We start from the raw sequence: 16,993 nt of genomic DNA, 5'->3' as shown, positions 1-16,993 counted from the left end.
AAAAGTTGACCAGCAATTTCTCATTTTTACAACACCATTTTTTTAGGGACTACATCACATTTGAAGTCACTTTGAGGGGTCTATATGATAGAAAATACCCAAGTGTGACACCATTCTAAAAACTGCACCCCTCAAGGTGCTCAAAACCACATTCAAGAAGACTATTAACCCCTCAGGTGTTTCCCAGGAATTTTTGGAATGTTTAAAAAAAAATGAACATTTAATTTTTTTTCACAAAAAATTTAATTCAGCTCCAATTTGTTTTATTTTACAAAGGGTAACAGGAGGAAGTGGACCCCAAAAGTTGTTGTGCAATTTGTCCTGAGTACGCTGATACCCCATATGTGGGGGTAAACCACTGTTTGGGCGCACAGAAGAGCTCGGAAGGGAAGGAGCGCCGTTTGACGTTTGAATGCAAAATTGACTGGAATTGAGATAGGATTCCAAGTCTCGTTTGGAGAGCCCCTGATGTGCCTAAACATTGAAACCCCCCACAAGCGACACCATTTTGGAAAGTAGACCCTCTAAGGAACTTATCTAGATGTGTGGTAAGCACTTTGACCCACCCAGTGCTTCACAGAAGTTTATAACGCAGAGCCGTGAAAATTAAAAAAAAAAACATTTTTCCACAAAAACTATTTTTTAGCCCCCAGTTTTGTATTTTCCCAAGGGTAACAGGAGAAATTGGACCCCAAAAGTTGTTGTCCAATTTGTCCTGAGTACGCTGATACCCCATATGTGGGGGGAACCACCGTTTGGGCATGGCAGAGCTCGGAAGGGAAGGAGCGCCGTTTGGAAGGAATGCAGACTTAGATGGATTGGTCTGCAGGCGTCACATTGCATTTGCAGAGCCCCTAATGTACCTAAACAGTAGAAACTCCCACAAGTAACCCCATATTGGAAACTAGACCCCTCAAGGAACGTATCTAGATGTTTTGTGAGAACTTTGAACCCCCAAATGTTTCACTACAGTTAATAACGCAGAGCCGTGATAATAAAAAATCTTTTTTTCCACAAAAATTATAATTTAGCCCTCAGTTTTGTATATTCCCAAGGGTAACAGGAGAAATTGGACCCCAAAAGTTGTTGTCCAATGTGTCCTGAGTACGCTGATACCCCATATGTTGGGGTAAACCCCAGTTTGGGCACACGGGAGAGGAAGGGAAAGAGCACTGTTTTACTTTTTCAACGCAGAATTGGCTGGAATTGAGATCGGACGCCATGTCGCGTTTGGAGAGCCCCTGATGTGCCTAAACAGTGGAAACCCCCCCAATTATAACTGAAACCCTAACCCAAACACACCGGTAACCCTAACCACACCCCTAACCCTGACACACCCCTAACCCTAATCCCAACCGTAAATGTAATCCAACCCTAACCCTAACTTTAGCCCCAACCCTAGCCCTAACCCTAATTGGAAAATGGAAATAAATACATTTTTTTAATTTTATTATTTTTCCCTAGCTAAGGGGGTGATGAAGGGGGGTTTGATTTACTTTTATAGAGGGTTTTTTAGCGGATTTTTATGATTGGCAGCCGTCACACACCGAAAGACGCTTTTTATTGCAAAAAATATTTTTTGCATCTCCACATTTTGAGAGCTATACTTTTTCCATATTTTGGTCCACAGAGTCATGTGAGGTCTTGTTTTTTGCGGGACGAGTTGATGTTTTTATTGGAACCGTTTTCGGGCACATGACATTTTTTGATCGCTTTTTATTCCGATTTTTGTGAGGCAGAATGACCAAAAAACAGCTATTCATGAATTTCTTTTGGGGGGGGGGCGTTTATACCGTTCCGCATTTGGTAAAATTGATAAAGCAATTTTATTCTTCGGGTCAGTACGATTACAGCGATAACTCATTTATATCATTTTTTTATGTTTTGGCGCTTTTATACGATAAAAACTATTTTATAGAAAAAATAATTATTTTTGCATCGCTTTATTCTGAGGACTATAACTTTTTTATTTTTTCGCTGATGACGCTGTATGCTGGCTCATTTTTTGCAGGAGAAGATGACGTTTTCAGCGGTACCATGGATATTTATATGCTTTTTTTTATCGCGTGTTATTCCACTTTTTGTTCGGCGGTGTGATAATAAAGCGTTGTTTTTTGCCACGTTTTTTTTTTGTGATGGTGTTCACTGAAGGGGTTAACTAGTGGGACAGTTTTAAAGGACGGGTAAATAGCAAATGTAGGTGACCGACAGCACTCTCTTATTCGGGCGCTCGTTCCATATCCAGGGAACCCTCCTGGGTAACACGTCACAGTCTGCACAAAGGAACAGCGCTCCACCGGGTGTATAAATCCAAAGAAATCTTTATTCAGCCATCAAGCATAAGCAACGTTTCGACCATATGCTGGTCTTTTTCAAGCATACAAATATGGCTAACAGGCGGTCTTAAATAGTGTGGACACCACGCAGGGAGCCAATCACTATCAAGTCCCGCCCATCTCATAATGTGAACTAACATTATACAAACACATAAAAAATAAACATCAGGTACTTCAGTGTATACATACATATTATTATTAAAAAAAAAAAAAAGAATGGGATCCGCACCACCGAAGCTGAAACACAATGAACAGTCCAAATCCTGGACCTAACGCTGGTCTGCTGCAGATGTCGGGTGCTGAAGCCGCTAGAGCATAAGCATGTGCATATTAAATATAAAGAAAGTACGGCAGCACTCACCAATCTTCTGTGCAGGTAACTTTATTAGTGCAACAATATCATGGCACGGGGGTATATTCCAAAGGAATGTGAGGGCTGAACGACGGCCGTTTCGCACCTGGCCGGTGCTTCCACGGGTCGTTACGGACACGGCGATACTAAATGTGTACTTTTATTGTTTTTTTTTATTTAGATAAGGAAATGTATTTATTGGAACAATTTGTTTTTTTCTTTATTTAGGAATGTTTTTTTTATTTTTTATTTTTACATTGCTCCAGGGGGGGACATCACACTTTAGTGTCAGATCGCTGATCTGACACTTTGCACAGCACTGTGTCAGATCAGCGATCTGACAGGCAGTGCTCCAGGCTTACCAGCGCCTGCTCTGACAAGCAGGTAGGAGACCCTCGGAGCAGCGTGATCACATCGCGTTGCTCCGAGGGTCTCAGGGAAGCACACAGGGAGCCCCCCTCCCTGCGCGATGCTTCCCTATGCCGCCGGAACGCTGCAGTTATCTTTGAGTGCAGCGTTCTGGGGGTTAATGTGCCAGGAGCGGTCCGTGCCGGATGTCAGCTGCGATAGTCAGCTGACACCCGGCCACGCTGGGCGTACTATTCCGTCCATGGGAAGTAGGGCCCACCCCACATGGACGGAATAGTACGTCCAATGGTAGAAAGGGGTTAAAGCAAAATAAGACAACCCTGCTCGTGAGAGCTTACAATCTACAATGAGGTGGGGGAGATACAAAGTACAGGTGTGTATTTACAATTATGTATTTACAATGATGGTCCAGCCATCTTCAGGGGGTGGGGGATAGATGGAGATGGTGAATGGGCTACACACCCAAACATAAAATGACTTTGATTAGTGAACGTGATAGGCCGCTCTGAACAAATGTGTTTTGAGGGTGCACCTAAAACTTTGCAAATTGTAGATGGTCCTAATATCTTGGAGTAGAGCATTCCAGAGGATTGGCGCAGCACGGGAGATGTCTTGAAGTCCGGAGAGGGAGGTACGGATTAGTGCAGAGGTTAGTCGAAAGTCATTTGCAGTGCGCAGAGGTCAGTTAGGCCGATAGACAGAAATGAGGGAGGAGATTTAAGGGGGTGCCACACTGTGGAGAGCTTTGTGCGTGACAACAAGTACTTTGAATTGTATCCTGTAATGAATGGGCAGCCAGTGTAATGACTGGCGAAGAGCGGACGCGTTTGAGTAACGATTAGCTAGATAGACAACCCTGGCTGCTGCATTAAGGATGGACTGGTGAGGGGAAAGTCGAGTAAGGGGGAGGCCAATTAGTAGAGCATTGCAGTAGTCCAGGCGCGAGTGGGTCAAGGCGACAGTGAGGGTTTTTGTTGTTTCCATGGTGAGAAAAGGATGGATTCTAGAGATGTTCTTTAGGTGTAAGCGGCACGAGCGGGCAAGAGATTGTATATGGGATGTGAAGGAGAGATTGGTGTCAAACATAACAGCCAGACCGCGTGCCTGCTGCCGGGGTGTTATTATGGTGCCACCCACGGAGAGGGAAATGTCAGATTTAGGGAGGTTAGTAGATGGCGGGAGCAGAAGAAGTTCAGTTTTGGAGAGGTTGAGTTTCAGATAGAGAGCAGACATGATGTTGGAGACTGCAGACAGACAGTCACTGGTGTTCTGTAGTACAGCGGGGGTAAGGTCAGGGGATGACGTGTATAGTTGTGTGTCATCGGCATAAAGATGGTACTGAAAGCCAAATCTGCCAATGGTCTGTCCAATTGGGGCCGTGTAGAGGGAGAAGAGACGGGGGCCAAGGACTGAGCCCTGGGGTACCCCGACAGTGAGAGGAAGAGGAGATGAAGTGGAGCCAGAGAACAGAACACTGAAGGAGCAGTCAGAAAGATAGGAGGAGAACCAGGAGAGAGCAGTGTCCTTAATGCCAAGTGACTGGAGCCTAGAGAGTAAGAGAGGGTGGTCAACAGTGTTGAAAGCTGCAGAAAGGTCGAGAAGAATGAGCAGAGAGTGGTATTTATAGTAATATTTAGAGAGTAAGGGAGCACCACAACTGGGCGACTACCATAATTATGATGAACATATAAAGGGGTGCAGCTCAATGCATAGCAAAAACATCATGGAAAAACAACAAGAGAAAGAAAGCTATGCAAATAGGGCGCACGCCCCAAAAAATACAAACTGAATAGCAAAAAATACAAAAATAATGTATTAAAGAAAGAAACAAATATCGTCTAATATCATTTATATTTGGGCTGTTTATATATGAATATCTTGGGACCAGTAGTGTGGTTGTTGTATTTTATATGTTTTTATTTTTGTGCATTTGTTTCTTTCTTTAATAAATTATTTTTGTATTTTTTGCTATTCAGTTTGTATTTTTTGGGGCGTGCGCCCTATTTGCATAGCTTTCTTTCTCTTGTTGTTTTTCCATGGTATTTATAGTAAGGAAACATTCCCTGTTTTATTTACATTCAAAGAGCACACATTTTTAAAGGGTCGTTCTCAAAAGTAACAAGTTATTCCATATCTATGATGATCGCTGAGGGTCTGAATGTTGGAATCCAAAGCAATCCAGCATTGAATGGTTCTACGTGCACATGCTTGACCTCCGCTTCAATCACTTGTCTTTGAGACTGTTAAAGAAAGCCAGGTATAACACTTGGCTTTTCCTTGGCTTTTTCCGGAAGTCTCATAAATAATGGAGCAGAGGTTGAGCATACACTCTCCACTCTATTTGACAGGGTTCCAGAACCCCATTCCCCAGATCTCTTGTGCATAGTGTGTTAAACTGAATTTACTCTGACTGATTATTGTCAACTAGTGTTCCAATGACCACTTGTTTCCTCATGATGAGACAGAGTGTAAAAATGCTACTAGTTGACCATCAAATGAGCAAAATGCTTACGGTAAATGCTTGTTTGTCTGGTGCAATAATTTATAAGTAGGCTTAAAAATGATCATTCTCCGCAGCACCCATTCTGTGTAAACACGACATGTGCTGCCGAGAACAATGAATCTATGCACACTGAACTATTGATTACTGATCATTCTGTGAGCATAGGAAATAAGGTCTGCTGTTTCAATTAAACGCGTTCCGATCAGCAAACAAGTATGTTTTAAGCAGTCGTTAGTTGCCGGAAGTGAAGTGTCAGTCCGTCTCTACTGTTTTTATTTTAAGAGTTTTATATGATCACATCTGGTGGGTCATTTGGGTGAATACGTGCATATCCGTACTTGTTTCGGTAGGATTATTTTTCTGCATTTACCTATTTACCATACTGTGAATTCTGTTTTTCAGCTCCTTCATTCCAAAGTTTATCAACCACCTTTTTAAGTGCAAGCCTATTAGTATGGTTGGAGCTGAACAGGTATGTAGAGAGTAATTACATGTGTGATACATAATGCAATTAAATTTGTGCCAACTATTTAGTTCAAGACCCGCTGCTGCCCATAGGGTGTGTAAACACTAGACAGTGGTGGTCGACATTCCTAGTTGGTGTAACCATTTTTCTGGCAGTGACTTCTTGTACTGATACAGAATAATTTGTGTGGCAGCAATTTCTATGGTCACCTGACTAATACTCTAAATTGTAGTTTTCTAATATTATATATGGACAATTTTCCAGTTTTCATGGAAATTCTAGTAATTTATAACCCCATAAATTGAATATTTACACAGGCTTGACTATGTACTGTATGACTAGTCTACATTATACCCCACAGGCCCTTACTAAGGACAGCTGGTATGCTATCAAAGCACAATAGGCCGCTTTCACTTGTGGCAAGCTGCGTCTACTTGCCGTGCTGACATCACTTGCAGAATTTTGTAGCTCAGACTATGATGATTTTAAGCTTCATTCCACCATGTCCTTGTTCAATTGCGCTTTCATGCCGACTTCTCAAACTTCAAAAACAAATCTTATAAATATGTCAAGAAGTTAAATGAGAAAACAAATCTTTTATCATAACTGCTTAAACAACGTCATAGTAACACAGAGGCCCTTACATAATTGGGATGCTAATTGCTAAACATCGTAAGAGAGTGACAGACGATGGCATGGAATATAATGTCCATCATTGCTTTACTTGTTTTTTTACTAAAGGTTCAATTTTATTTGTATACTTTCTTTAAAATGTATTGTGACAAGACAAAATGAATCGCATAAAATAAAAACTTTGTGGACAGTGTACATGGAGCGGTTTATGGTCACCATTTTTTTTTTACTTGATTAGTCTATGTTCACACATTGCTTTTTTTGTTGCTTTTTTCAGCAGCCTAAACCTGATCTCTTGACAGTTAAAAAGCTGCAGCTATAGCACAGGTTTTCCTGCCTTTTTTTTACTTCTTTCCTTGCTCCGTTTTTTTTTTTTTTTGCTTTGTTTTTCAGGATCCCAAGTTCAGATTTGTTTCCACTTTGTAAGCATGAACAATACAAGGTGTTGGGCCACCAATGCATGACTTATGTGAAACCATAAAACATTGAGTTTGTATGACATTATTTATGTTCACACAATGGTAGGACATTGAGTTGGTATGACATTGTTTACTTTCACACGTTGGTAGGGCATTGTTTACATTAACACATATCACTAATTTAATTACACTGTACTAATACTAACAGCCATGCCCATGTGAGGATACCAAGAAATTACAGTAAAATTTAAACTTAGAAAATGACAAAAATAAATGGGTTTCACATTCTGCTGTACCTTCATTTTTTCACCAAAAATGCTGCAAAAAATAAGTTTGCTGCTTTTTTTTTGCACTTACGGTACTCATTGCTTTCTATGGGTGCAAAAATGCTGAAATAATTCAAAAGCTGCAGTTTTACAATTCAATCAGGAAAAAAAAAGTGTGTGCATGGGGTTTCAGAAATCTGTTTTTGTTGGTACTGTAAAATGCAGCTCTTAATTTGCATAAAAAAATGCTGCAACAACATGTGAAAATAGAATATTTGCATTGTTTAATTGCTTAAATGGAAACTGTTCATAGGATTTCATCTCCCTAACTGTATATTTACTAGATGGTGGCCCGATTCTAACGCATCGGGTATTCTAGAATATGTATGTAGTTTATTTATGAAGTTTTCAGAATAATGCAATTTATACACAGGATTCGGCTGGCCAGGTGCGACCAATTAGCGAAGCGTGGTTCAAATTCCGCGCCAATTTGCGGGCGGACTGTGCCTGTCGCTGATTGTTCGCGGCCGGCCGAGCGAGACCAATCAGTGAAGCCAGGGCCTCATCCAGGTTTTTGAGGGCCCCGGGTGAAAGAGTCTGTGGGCCCCCGTCTTTAACACATACCACAATTCATGATGCACAGATACAGGAGTGAAATATACCACAGTCAAGTAGCATATAACACAGCCCACGTAGCATATAACACAGCCCACGTAGCATATAGCACAGCCCATGTAGCATATAGCACAGCCACGTAGCATATAGCACAGGCCACGTAGCATATAGCACAGCCACGTAGCATATAGCACAGCCACATAGTATATAGCACAGCAACGTAGTATATAGCACAGCCCACGTAGTATATAGCACAGCCCACGTAGTGTATAACACAGCCCATGCAGTGTATAACAGCCCACGTAGTATATTGCCCAGCCATGTATATTGCACATCTACGTAGTATGTAGCACAGCTCACTCAGTATATAACACAGCCACGTAATATATTGCACAGCTACGTAGTATATAGCACAGCTCACGTAGTATATTGCCCAGCCACGTAATATTTTGCACAGCCCACATTGTATATAGCACAGAGACGCAGTAGATAACAGCTCACGCAGTGTATAACACAGCCCATTTAGTATATAGCACATCGATGTAGTATATAGCACAGCCCACGTAGTATATAACACAGCCCACGCAGTATATAACACAGCCCACACAGTATATAGCACAGCCCACGTAGTAAATAACACAGCCCACGTAGTATATAACACAGCCCACGTGTATATAGCAATGTGGGCACCATATCCCTGTTAAAAAAAAAAAAAAAAAAAATTAAAATATATGATTTGAAAATAAAAAAGTTATATACTCACCTTCCGGCGGCCTCCGGATCCAGGCGAGGCGTTTAGCAATGCTGATTGCGACACTCCAGTCCCAAGAATGCATTGCGGTCTCGCGAGATGATGACGTAGCGGTCTTGCGAGATCGCTGTGTCATCATCTCGCGAGCCCGCAATGCATGGCCCGGAGCGTCGCGAGGAGCAGGAAAGGCGCCGGAAGGTAATATAATTATTTTTTATTTTTTTATTATGTTTAACATTAGATCTTTTTACTATTGATGCTGCATAGGCAAGTTGGTCACACAGGGTTAATAGCAGCGTTAACTGACTGCGTTACACGGCGGCATAACATGGTGTAACGCAGCCATTAACCCTGTGTGAGCGCTGACTGAAGGGGCACTGACCGTGAGTAGGAAGGGGCGAATTTGCGGCTGGACTGTGCCCGTCGCTGATTGGTCGCAGCCTTGTGGCCGTGACCAATTAGCGACGCGGGATTTCCGTGACAGACAGACAAACAGACGGAAGTGCCCCTTAGACGATTATATATATATAGATATGTCCACTAGCTCAGCAATACCATTACGTGATCAGTCGTGCCTCTGTCACTGAGAAATCATTGTTTGAATTGATATGCAAATGAGGCTGAAGATCTGAAGCCTCTGTCACTCCAGCTCTATTCCCCGTCCAGCACCAGTTCCTCTTGCTTGACTGATGGCTCCTTTGCTTGAAGTCACACATCATATTGGCTGTCAGTCACGCAGGAGGAGGCGGCTCTAGCCATTGAATAGAGCTGCAGTGACAGAGGCTTCATATCTACCATAGCCCTTTATCTTCATTTTCATAGCAATTTAAATGCTGATTTCTCTTTAACTGCATAATGGACCGGCCATGTAGAGCTACTGCTTGACTTGTATTTGAAAGCACTACTACATGTACATATAAATAGGGGAGTGAAATCCTGCTCACAGATTCGCTTTAAATCTACTCTTAAGTTAAGTGAAAAATTGACTACATGGCAATTATATAGTGAAAATATATGTTGCTCTTCTCATTTACGATCATGCATTCAGGTTTGCCATTTTCATTTTACCTGAATGGTCACTATAGTCTTTGACTTCTTTATGAAAAGCTGCGGTTGGTGAAATTCAGACTTAAGGTACCTTCACACTAAACGATATCGCTAGCGATCCGTGACGTTGCAGCGTTCTCGCTAGCGATATCGTTTAGTTTGACACGCAGCAGCGATCAGAATCCTGCTGTGATGTCGTTGGTCGGGGCTAGAGGGCCAGACCTTTCTTTGGTCGCTGGCTCTCCCGCTGACATCGCTGAATCGGCGTGTGTGACACCGATTCAGCGATGTCTTCGCTGGTAACCAGGGTAAACATCGGGTTACTAAGCGCAGGGCCGCGCTTAGTAACCCGATGTTTACCCTGGTTACCATCCTAAAAGTAAAAAAAACAAACGCTACATACTTACCTACCGCTGTCTGTCCCCGGCGCTGTGCTTCTCTGCTCTGGCTGTGAGCGCCGGGCAGCCGGAAAGCAGAGCGGTGACGTCACCGCTGTGCTTTCCGGCTGCCCGACGCTCACAGCCAGAGCAGAGAAGCAAAGCGCCGGGGACAGACAGCGGTAGGTAAGTATGTAGCGTTTGTTTTTTTTCTTTTAGGATGGTAACCAGGGTAAACATCGGGTTACTAAGCGCGGCCCTGCGCTTAGTAACCCGATGTTTACCCTGGTTACCGGCATCGTTGGTCGCTGGAGAGCGGTCTGTGTGACAGCTCTCCAGCGACCAAACAGCGACGCTGCAGCGATCCGGATCGTTGTCTGGATCGCTGCAGCGTCGTTTAGTGTGAAGGTACCTTTACTGAGAACATTCTGCGGCTGTGGCGGCATTTTATGGGGGAGCCAAAATGCCGTAATGGTGCAAGGGTGGTTGATGAGGAGGGCGCTAGGTGACTGAATGGAGGGTTACTTTAGATTATCCTGTACTAGTCCAGTTATAGCCTGAAGTCCAGTCCGCAGCAGACGTTCTGCAATCTCCAGAGCTTGTCTTGGTGATGTGCATTTTGGGAAGCATCACCCTCATACTAGGTCCTGCATGATAATATGCTGTGAAAATCTAACTCCCCCTCTGCATTACCTGAACTTGGAAAGGTGCAGCCTTGGACCACATTGCAGACTCTGACTCATTACTAGTGGGATAGTACTAAAGCACTGCTTGTACACAGTCACTCACATTCTTAGCACTACAATGGCCACTGTAGACATTGAGCTTCACTGAAAAGGTACATGGATTTGTTACATAACCTATGGCTGTCCATACTGGCAACCCTGCGTTATTATCAGACTTGGAATGTGATTTCCAGTTACTATGCTGTGCTCCTGGAAACTTATCCTCTAACCTAGCTTCAAAGCCGGGCAATAAATAAATGCTGTAATTGCTCCTGAACACCGTCATTTGGCTCTCTAATGTAACTTAAGTGGAAGAGAATACATGTAGCAATATACACTTTTACAGAAAACCTCCATGGGATAGCAGACCCCCACTATAGGGACACCGTTCTGCGCTCTGTTGTCAGTGCTGCTTATTGTACCATTCATTAGGAAGCATTTGTTGTGCTGGAAATCAAACTATTTAATAAAAACCACATTGCCATCAATTATTTCGGTTTCCTAAAATCCTGTCTATATCAGTCGATTGCTTTTTCATTTTTACGAACAAGAGGCCAAATACATGTCATTCAAAAGGTTTGGAACAAGCTGTGTGTACTAATCCATGCTTCCTGCCTGGCAGTTCTATTTATACTGTTGTATTTAGCTTCCTTTTTTGTACTTTACGCTTGCGCCAGACAAATACAAACACTTCACAGCATTTATCAGCGACCATAAAAACACTAATATATTACAGTCAGGAGCTCTCTGACCTTCATAATGCTGATCTGCAGGAGATGTCATGTTGACATATGTGGCTGAAAGTTAGAAATCCATTTGATATATGTCTTCCTTCGAGAGAAATTAAAGCCAACATTTTGTACTGTTTGGAAGCAAACGACTCTCAAAATATAGACTACTTTTTTTGTTTTTACTTTTTCTATTTACTTTGTTTGTATATCACCAATATATTCTGCTGTGCTGTGCGGAGATCATAATCTCTTCCTGTCCTCCAATAGGGCTAATGTCCTGGTATCAAACACATACTCCTGCCTATTTGCTTAGTCTATTTATATTAGTTTACTGCACACAACTAAATTGGCAAAATTGGGGTTGTCCCCTTTCATAGAATTTTCACTCATGCCTGCAGATTGTCAAACAAACCTCACTTTCCTCACCATTCCCAGGTCCAGTGTTTAGTTTCTGATGCTGCTTTCAGTGTCCCTTATTGGCTGTGGCCCCGATGTCATATGGAGAACATGGCAGCCAATCTGTGATCTCAGCGGCCCTGGTCAGGTTGTTTCATTTACCCCAGCAGACCACTGAGCTCACTGATTGGCTGCTGCACTGTAAACGTGAAGTCAGCACTACAGCCAATACCTGGCACTGGGAGCAGTGCCAGAGTCAGAGCACTGGACTCAGGTACAGTGAGTAAAATGCATTTTTTTATATATATTTATAACCAGCTGCAGCCAGGAATGGAGATTTTCTGAAAGAAGACAACCCCTTTAAAATACAAAAGGAATAAGTACAAGAAATGTATCAAATCTATAATATAATGCTGGATGCATCCTTCTGTCTGAAGCGAGTATAGACTGCGCCAGCGCTGTGTGGCCGGTTTCAAAAGGACGATGCATTAATACACCGACGGTCCATTACCTCGTGGTGATAGCGAGGTGGATGAGGCTGCAGGAGGAGTGTGGCGCCAGACTCTCGCCTCTCTCCGGTGCCATGAGGACGAAGCTGGAGGAGGAGTGTGGCGCCAGACTCCCCGCCTATCTCCGGTGCCATGAGGATGAGGTAGGAGGAGGAGTGTGGTGCCAGATTCCCCACCTATCTCCGGTGCCATGAGGACGAGGCAGGAGGAGGAGTGTGGCGCCAGACTCCCCGCCTATCTCCAGTGCCATGAGGCTGGAGGAGGAGTGTGGCGCCAGACTCCCGCCTCTCTCCGGTGCCATGAGGATGAGGTAGGAGAAGGAGTGTGGTGCCAGACTCCCCGCCTATCTCCGGTGCCATGAGGACGAGGCAGGAGGAGGAGTGTGGTGCCAGACTCCCCGCCTATCTCCGGTGCCATGAGGACAAGGCTGGAGGAGGAGTGTGGCGCCAGACTCCCCGCCTTTTTCCGGTGCCATGAGGACGAGGCTGGAAGAGGAGTGTGACGCCAGACTCCCCACCTATCTCTGGTGCCTTGAGGACGAGGCAGGAGGAGGAGTGTGGCGCCAGACTCCCCGCCTATCTCCGGTGCCATGAGAACGAGGCAGTTGGAGGAGTGTGGTGCCAGATTCCCCACCTATCTCCGGTGCCATGAGGATGAGGCTGGAGGAGGAGTGTGGCGCCAGACTCCCCGCCTATCTCCGGTGCCATGAGGACGAGGCTGGAGGAGGAGTGTGGCGCCAGACTCCCCGCCTATCTCTGGTGCCATGAGGACGAGGCAGGAGGAGTGTGGTGCCAGATTCCCCACCTATCTCCAGTGCCATGAGGATGAGGCTGGAGGAGGAGTGTGGCGCCAGACTCCCTGCCTATCTCCGGTGCCATGAGGACGAGGCTGGAGGAGGAGTGTGGCGCCAGACTCCCCGCCTATCTCCGGTGCCATGAGGACGAAGCTGGAGGAGGAGTGTGGTGCCAGATTCCCCACCTATCTCCGGTGCCATGAGGACTAGGCTGGAGGAGAAGTGTGGCGCCAGACTCCCTGCCTATCTCCGGTGCCATGAGGACTAGGCTGGAGGAGGAGTGCGGCGCCAGACTCCCCACCTATCTCCGGTGCCATGAGGACGAGGCTGGAGGAGGAGTGGCGCTGGAGTCCGCACCTGCACATACCGCGATATCCGCCGGCATTTTATTGAAGACAAATTTGCGTACAGTGTCTTCAACAAAATTGTGACGGATAGCGCATTATGCTCACACACCGACTGTGGTGCCATTTCATTTACATGTTTAACACAGATAACTTGCTGCACGGGCACGGAGTACGTACAGGTGTGTAGGAGTGTTTATTGCTTTTTTTTTTTGTATTTATATATTAAACAGCAGCAGTGCAGGCAGGATGGGGGACCAGGATGGGGAGGCATATAATAGGACTGGGGACAAGGCTGGGGGATCATATACAAAGCTTGGGGGATTAATATGCAGCTAATCTGTAGGGTAAAATCGTTGTTATGTCTAAAAATGAACCATACGCCGCTGCTTAGTTGCTCCAGGTGAATAAGCAGCAAATCTCGTATATGGACGAAATCACTCCCAATCGTCCCAGAAGTGGTTAATCAAAGAAAACTATATGTGATATTTGCGCTAAGTTCACCTATATGGAGCCATAAATAGTTAAAATACTGGGAAATGTCGTAAACAAGGTTCCCCATACAGGACTGTGATTATCAAGATGTGTTTACCTTAATATCAAAGAAAAGGAAATCCGTGTCCAGTGCTGACATGCGGAAAGGTCCTTCACTCATGCGCTGAAAGGTTGGTATCTGAAGCCTTCTCTGAATCTCTGTTCCGAAAATATCCAATATGTTGCAGAGCAAATAGTAGTATAGGGGACGCTGTCCCGGCCGGTGACTAGCGTACTCCCCCAGAGCTTGGTAACTGCCGTGCACAGGCAGTGGCGGCCGCGTGTATAGAGCTGAAGCCGACAAGGTGCAGGACCTTGTGTGATGTCACAGTCACGTGATGTGTACACGTGACCAGCTGCGGAGCTACGAATAGCACACAGGACCAACTAATCCTACGCGTTTCAGAGTCACTGACTCCTTCATCAGGGATGGTGCTGTGTGCAAGATGTGTGCTTTGTATAGCGTGCCGCCTTTTTTTTTTTTAATTTGCTCATTGGATAAAAGCAAACCGTTCTATCTCAGTATTTAGACCGTGCGGTGCCAAAGTATTCAGTTCAAATGTGTACCTCATTTCTTCTCTTGACATTTGGTGAATAAAGTTGCCACCCCTCCAGTCTTTTTTCACTATTTTCAGTCCAGTGACTAAGATGTCCTCAAGTGAACCCCCGTGATATTTGGCAAAATGTTGAGATAAAGGGTGTTCCGAGAGTTTTTTACTAATGTTGCACAAATGTTCTCTTATCCTTACATTCATAAGGCGAATAGTGCGACCTATGTATAGTTTCTTGCAAGGGCACATAATACTGTAGATAACTCCTTTAGGCTACGTTCACATTAGCGTTGCGCGCCGGTGCGTCGGCGACGCAACAGCGACGCAACGCGCGACGCACCAAAAACGCGCGCAAAAACGCTGCGTTTTGCGACGCGTGCGTCGTTTTTTGACGAAAATCGGACGCACGAAAAATGCAACTTGTTGCATTTTCGTGCGTCCGACGCTAGCGTCGAAAACGACGCACATGTCGAAAAACGGTAACAAAAAAACGCATGCGTCCCCTATGTTAAACATAGGGGCGCGTCGCCGCTGCGTCGCCGACGCAACAGCGACGCACATTAGCGTAACGCTAATGTGAACGTAGCCTTAGTGGAGCAGGTGATGAAATCTTTAATATTAATTACTGTTGACTGATTGGAGATGGAGATTTGTTTTTTTGTGCCTAATTTCTTACATGGTAAGCATTTTTTTGCATGGGAAGAAGCCATTGGGGCGTTTTGATAAAAAATGATGATTTTTTTCTTCTTTCTCCAGAGGTCTACATATCGTTGGGGCAATTAGATTCCCCAAATGTTTTGCCCTTTTGAAAACGAATTTTGGACGCACTGGTAGTAACTCCCCAATTATCTTATCCTCTTTGAGTAAGTTCCAATGTTTATTTACAATCTTGTTCAGCAGTCCACTTTTAGAATGATATTGCATTATAATTGGAATCTCATAATCTCCCCATTTTTCTCCATTCATTTTTTCTGACTTCTTTTCTATCTGCATCAGGAACCTTTCCCTCGGGTGTTCTCCAACCTGTTCCTTAGTTTCTAACAGGAATTTTTTGTCATATCCTTTAATTACAAATTTCTCCACCAAGAGGTTTGCTTCCTTATTATAGTTGTCCAGTCTAGAGCAATTTCTATGTGCCCTGATGAATTGGCTCTTTGGAACATTAAGAAGCCAACTGGGAAGATGACAACTGTCCAAGGCTATATAGTTTCCAGAATCAGTGGGTTTGTGATATATTTGAGTATGTATTTTGTTGCTATCAATAAAAATTCTTAAGTCTAAAAAATTTATTTCTTTATTATTTATAACTGAAGTGAATTTTAAAAAGTAATCATTTGTGTTTAAGTGTTGAATAAAATCATTTAATAAAATGGGGCCCCCAGACCAAATAAATATGATATCGTCAATGAACCTCTGCCATAGGACCAGGTTCGCCCGTAGCTCACCCCCGCTGAAGATGTTTTCTTCTTCCCACCTCCCTACGTAAAGGTTGGCGTAACTAGGGGCAAACCTGGTACCCATGGCAGTACCCCATTCCTGGGAGTAGTAGTCCGCCCCGAATTTAAAATAATTGTGAGTAACTATAAAGTCGATACAATCTAGAATAAAAAGATTCTGATCCCTGTGTGTCTGGCTATTCTTTGACATAAAATATTCAACTGCTTCACATCCCTTTTTGTCCTCAATCACAGTGTAGAGGGAAGTTATATCTAAAGTCCCCATGATATCAAACCAATTTTTGCCTGTAGGACATTATTGCAAGAGAGCTTGGCTGAGTAGATTACACAAGAAGGAAAACACACAGCAAGTCAGCAGGATCTAGGAGCAACATGGCAGATGTGACAACCTACATGGTGAGCTGCAGCATGTGCTACATGTTCACAGATCGACCAGAAGAAGAATCCAATTTCACCTGTCAGAAGTGTAGACTAGTGGCCCTTTTAGAAGAAAAGGTGCGGGGTCTGGAAGAAAGAATAGCAACTTTGAAACTCATCAAAGAGAATGAAGACTTTCTAGACAGAACAGAAGCATCTCTACTGGTCACAGAAGGTGCAAAAAGTGTCAGAGAACCTCCAAAAGCAGATGAGTGGAAGCATGTGACCAAAAGAAGCAAGAAGACCATGGAGAAATCACCAACCACACAACTGAAGAACCGATATCAAATCTTTGTAGAGGATGAAGATGGCACACCTAAGAATGAAGAAATACCAGCAAGCAAAAAAGAAAAGGGCACACAGCAACAAGTGACAGCAAAAAGTACAGCCAAGAAGCAACGA

General features: G+C 44.0%; 1 protein-coding gene across 1 annotated transcript in view; it reads left to right on the top strand.

Annotated features, from left to right (window-relative positions):
- The window catches only part of VPS53 (VPS53 subunit of GARP complex), a 408,370-nt gene that overhangs the window by 327,914 nt on the left and 63,463 nt on the right, over positions 1-16,993 (top strand). The window contains exon 19 of the mRNA XM_069757361.1: positions 5,963-6,032. Coding sequence (XP_069613462.1) covers positions 5,963-6,032 — 70 coding nt within the window. The remainder of the gene's footprint in view (positions 1-5,962; positions 6,033-16,993) is intronic.

The sequence above is a fragment of the Ranitomeya imitator genome, chromosome 3 (assembly GCF_032444005.1).
Source record: "Ranitomeya imitator isolate aRanImi1 chromosome 3, aRanImi1.pri, whole genome shotgun sequence".
In the NCBI taxonomy this organism is placed as follows: domain Eukaryota; kingdom Metazoa; phylum Chordata; class Amphibia; order Anura; family Dendrobatidae; genus Ranitomeya; species Ranitomeya imitator.
The sequence above is the reverse complement of the archived record's forward strand: the minus strand, read 5'-3'. Positions and strand labels throughout refer to the sequence as shown.